Here is a 4,688-nt window from a genome sequence, read left to right as displayed (position 1 = left end):
CCGGTTCTAAAATTTTCTTTTCCGTCTCGTTTGATATGATAAAAGGTGGTAGGTTTTGTCTTAATTTCTACATGCGTGCGTAGTCATGTTTTTGGATAAACTCATGTCGGCTAACCTCGTTAACAAATTTAGATGTCGTATTGTGATTGTTTGTCCTTGACGAATCAACCGCGGCTCGGATTTTCGAACAACAAACAGGTGGACACCATGATCCTTGTGAGAGAAAACGACAAACTGTTTCCGTCGTGTATCTAGCACCTGCAAAACTAGCAGTAAACTAGTGCAACCCGTGGTTACAAAATGTCGCAGCCTATATGGCCAAATTGATAAATTAATGGGTGTGCGCCTTTTTTACATGGATACAATAAGATGTTCTTTTTTCTATGTTCCTTGAGAGAGACATGCTCATTTTTTTTTACCCCCTTGGCCATCTTTTGCTTTTAACCAAACTTTGTCCTCATTTCAAAATACAAAGGAGATGTGAGTGACACACGAGTATTAATAGCTGGACAGCATAAAAATACAAAGAGATAAGTATGTAGGAGTAGTGGTTACTCGTTAGGCTAGACTGTACCCAGGGACTGATCTGTCACTAAATAATAGAGCAGGGTGCTGGCTGGAAAAGCCAAAGCAATCAGCATTCACTCCCTTCCATTTTAAGCGCCTGCGACAGAGTGAGCCGAGCAGAGCAGAGGAGTCAATCTACTCTTCCTCCCACCGCCGCCGCCGCCGCCGCCGCCGCCGCCGCTCGTCGTTTCAAGAGGCCGCCTCCAACCGCAGCGCAGGTGACCAAAAGCGTCTTTTCAATCGTGTCGATCCGATACAAGGTGGTTAGCTAGGCGCCAGTGTCGATTTGCTCTGTCTTGTCCCGGTTTCGCCGCCGGCGAACTCCGGTTCGATCTCTCCGTGTTCTGTGCGGCTGATCTGTTCATGTTCCTCGCGGACACTCGATCTAGGCGTGGCTAGGAACCCAGCACCAATCGGGTCAAAAGGGGCTACTCTCCTGCTGTGCACGGGCGTGCCCCTCAACTCTGTAGCTGGCAGTGTTTAATTCGAGCAGGGAAAGAAACTATCTACCTTGAAATTTTGGCCAGATGATACCAACATGCGCGCTGTTTCATTCTGTAAGGGGACGTGTTCCTATTCCGAGGTCTGATTCGTGGCTTATCTTGGTAGCAGGATGAGCGAAGAGGACTCGACGAGCGCCGCTGCGCAGCAGCCGACGAGCCGGCCCGCTCCGAAGCTCAATGAGAGGATCCTGTCGTCGCTGTCGAGGAGGGCGGTGGCCGCGCATCCGTGGCATGATCTCGAGATCGGTGAGGAGGAGCTGCCTTTTCTCCATTTCTGTCTCCGGCTTTACCAAATGCCTTGATAAAAGTTAAATAAGCTCGGCGAATTGCTGATTGGGTTTTTGGTGCACAGGCCCTGGGGCTCCAGCGGTGTTCAATGTTGTAAGCACCATCTTTTTGCCTTGCCAGCTGAACATCTTCGTCAGTTAAGATATTTGATGTTCTGTTATCGCAAAGTAAATTAGGAAGTTGGATCTTGGGCAAGTGGTGCAAGGGGACTATTGGCGTCCACACAATGGAATGTCATTGTTGACCTCATTGTTGTCTGTTTATGGGATCTCTGCAGGATGCAGTTGATTCTGAAGCACAATTTTGATGCTTCACTGCACTCTGTACTAGGAAGTAGGCAACAGTTGGTTTTCACTTTCAGTGAGATCTCGATGAAATTCATCGGAATATTTACCTTTCGTTCAAAATATTTCAATAATTTCAGTGGTACACATGACTTCAAATAATTCTAATATTTTTTAAATTCAAGTGAATGTTACGGCCCTTTGGTGGAAATGCAAACTGAAATATATTGAATTTCTGTCGTTGCTGAAATATTTCTTAAACTGAAAGTGAAAACCAGAATATGCCAGACAGCCTCTTTTTAGTTTATATAAGGTTGCGCTTGTTAAAAGGTGAATTGGGCTATGTCTGAATCAAAATAACTGATGTTCGAACAGTATTGCAATTGTGAGAGCCTGTGGTAGCATTTCAATGTTTTCCTGATCTGTTTCAGTTCAGTAGTGTATAGACATGCCAGTTAAAATGTTAAAAATGAAGCAATCAGTATTAAATGGCACATAAATCTACCCACCATACAAAAATAAAAATAGCATGATACATGGAATTCAGCCACCGGTTCTCACTGTTTTATACTTATACTGAATTCAATTGGCTTATCGTCAATGTTGAGGCTAATGATGGTAGTATGATTAGTATTGGATGTGCAGTTGTGCACTATCTGTTAATAACCTGCTATCACTGCCTTCAGCACGCCTTTTGGCTGCATGCACATATTGATTTGTTGATTCTGTAACTATTTAAATCTCCTTTTTGCTGAATTGGGTCTATGATTTTGATACAAGTAAAATTGTCACTGTGATTTTAGACCTTTTGTTACCTCTGGAGTTTTGTCCCTTAATATTATTATTTTTGTGACTTACGAATTGTAGCACTAGTTTTTAGCCTTGAAATTGAAAGAGAGGCGCTTTTAATCTAACCATTTTTCCCAAATTACAATTTTTCAACAAAACATGTTAACTTTATTGACCAGTTGATAGTTGTGCAACATTAAGATGCGTTTAAAATTTAATCTACTGTTTAGAAAAATTGCTTCTCAGTAACACACAAGTATATTGAGTGGTCTTTGGTTTTTCTGTTAACGATGCTAGACTCTTTATGTAAAGTTGGTCCTGGCTGTGCTTTGAACTCATGAGCTTAACTGTTTACATGTATATCTTACTGCAGGTTGTTGAGATCACAAAGGGAAGCAAAGTAAAATATGAGCTTGACAAGAAAACTGGACTGATTAAGGTGTGTTTTGTTGTACAAAGGGAATCAACACTTTCTATTTCATGACAATAAAAAAATATTGTACAAAGGGAATCAACACTTTCTATTTCATGACAATGAATTGCTTTAATATTTTTTTATTGTACTTGTGTAAGGAATGATAAATTGAGAAGCATCCACCAGCATAATGCACCTCTATTGCTGTGCTTGCTAAATTGATTTAGTTCTGTACTCATGAGTTGACTTATTTTGCTATTTTTCGTCAAAGCATAATGTACTTCTGTTGTTATGTTATACAACATGACAGGTTGATAGAGTTCTGTACTCATCAGTTGTATATCCTCACAACTATGGTTTCATTCCGAGGACACTTTGTGAAGACAATGATCCAATGGATGTGTTGGTCCTGATGCAGGTTAGTCTTAGCATGTAGGTCATGCACTCCATGCATTATTAAACTATGTTATTATCTACTACCACCTCTGTTTCCAAATGTAAGACATTTTGGCAGTTTAAATTGAACTGCCAGAACGTCTTACATTTAGGAACAAAGGTGTATCTCCTTTTCATTTTATAAGGCTGCTCTAGTTTGTCTTAAGTCAAGCACTCATAAACTTGACAATATCATGGTAAAAAATTATGGGTTTGACTTGAGACAAATTATGCAGAAGTGAGGGGGTAGTGACCATTGTGTTACTCTTTTTATCTCTCACAGGAGCCTGTTATTCCTGGTTCTTTCCTCCGAGCTAGAGCAATTGGCCTTATGCCCATGATTGATCAGGTATTCCTTGTTCATTCTTTGCGCGTTAATGGGAGATGAACGAAAATAGCTTTACCTTGTTTTACTGAGGATGTTGGTTGGTTGTCATCAGGGCGAAAAGGATGACAAGATCATAGCAGTCTGTGCTGATGATCCTGAATACCGTCACTACAATGACATCAGTGAGCTGTCTCCTCACCGCCTCCAAGAGATCAAGCGCTTCTTTGAGGACTGTATCCTGCATAATCCGATTCATTTGTTTTCCTTGTTACATGCAGTAGCAGAGTATCTTATATACTACTGTATATAATTTAGAGGTACATTTGTTCGCATCCTTAGCGGTAACTTGTAGACAAGAAGAACGAGAACAAGGAGGTCGCTGTCGATGCGTTCTTACCTGCAACCACTGCCCGCGAGGCCATTCAGTATTCGATGTAAGTACAGTTTCTTGTTGATCTCTGCCAAGATGTATTTTTCCGTTCTTCGCATATGTGATGACGGTGAAGGTGTATTTTTGTTTACATTGACGCTTCTTTTATTTTATTTTTTCATCGCAGGGACCTGTATGCGCAGTATATTTTGCAGAGCTTAAGGCAGTAGCATGTCGGTGGTTGTTGTATCGTGGAAATCTTCTATTAATAACAAGTGGGGACGAGCTGAGACTTTGTGTGTTATAAATAAATGCGCAACAATGTGTACTCGCACTATTTATGAAGATTAAGTGATGGTTTATGATTGGGAATTTTTTGTTGTGCCTGTTAACAATTTTTTTTTTGTGTTCCCAATTCGTATATCCATTTTGAATCCTGGTTTGGTTGCTGTCCTGCCAACTCGACTGGGCCAGGCAGTAAGCAGTAATCTTAGGCGTCCATTTAACAGGCCTGGGGTTGGATGTGAACTGGGCCTGGGCCAGGGCACTAACCTTCCAAAAGTAAACTAATTAGTAAGCCTGGGGCGGGTGCCAGACCTTGCCCAACTCTGTCTTTTTTATTTGAGGGAACGGGCCCAACTCTGTCATGTCCAGGCTTTTTTAACTCCACGATGTTGGTTCTCCAATCCAAAAATAAATAGAAAATCCA

General features: G+C 41.4%; 1 protein-coding gene across 2 annotated transcripts; it reads left to right on the top strand.

Moving 5' to 3' along the window:
* The first annotated feature begins 620 nt into the window (after window positions 1-620).
* On the top strand, window positions 621-4,351 carry LOC125540359 (soluble inorganic pyrophosphatase). Of its 2 annotated transcripts, none has more exons than XM_048703970.1 (9): window positions 621-785; window positions 1,180-1,316; window positions 1,423-1,451; window positions 2,805-2,870; window positions 3,157-3,264; window positions 3,565-3,630; window positions 3,722-3,842; window positions 3,962-4,043; window positions 4,167-4,351. In XM_048703970.1, the coding sequence occupies exons 2-9, from the start codon at window positions 1,181-1,183 to the stop codon at window positions 4,207-4,209; spliced, it is 651 nt and encodes a 216-aa protein (XP_048559927.1). In that variant the 5' UTR covers window positions 621-785; window position 1,180; the 3' UTR covers window positions 4,210-4,351. The 2 variants fall into 2 exon arrangements, with proteins under 2 accessions (XP_048559927.1, XP_048559928.1); XM_048703971.1 differs by having other exon boundaries at window positions 632-785; window positions 1,177-1,316.
* Window positions 4,352-4,688: the final 337 nt, after the last annotated feature.

The sequence above is a fragment of the Triticum urartu genome, chromosome 2 (assembly GCF_003073215.2).
Source record: "Triticum urartu cultivar G1812 chromosome 2, Tu2.1, whole genome shotgun sequence".
Lineage (NCBI taxonomy): Eukaryota > Viridiplantae > Streptophyta > Magnoliopsida > Poales > Poaceae > Triticum > Triticum urartu.
The sequence above is the reverse complement of the archived record's forward strand: the minus strand, read 5'-3'. Positions and strand labels throughout refer to the sequence as shown.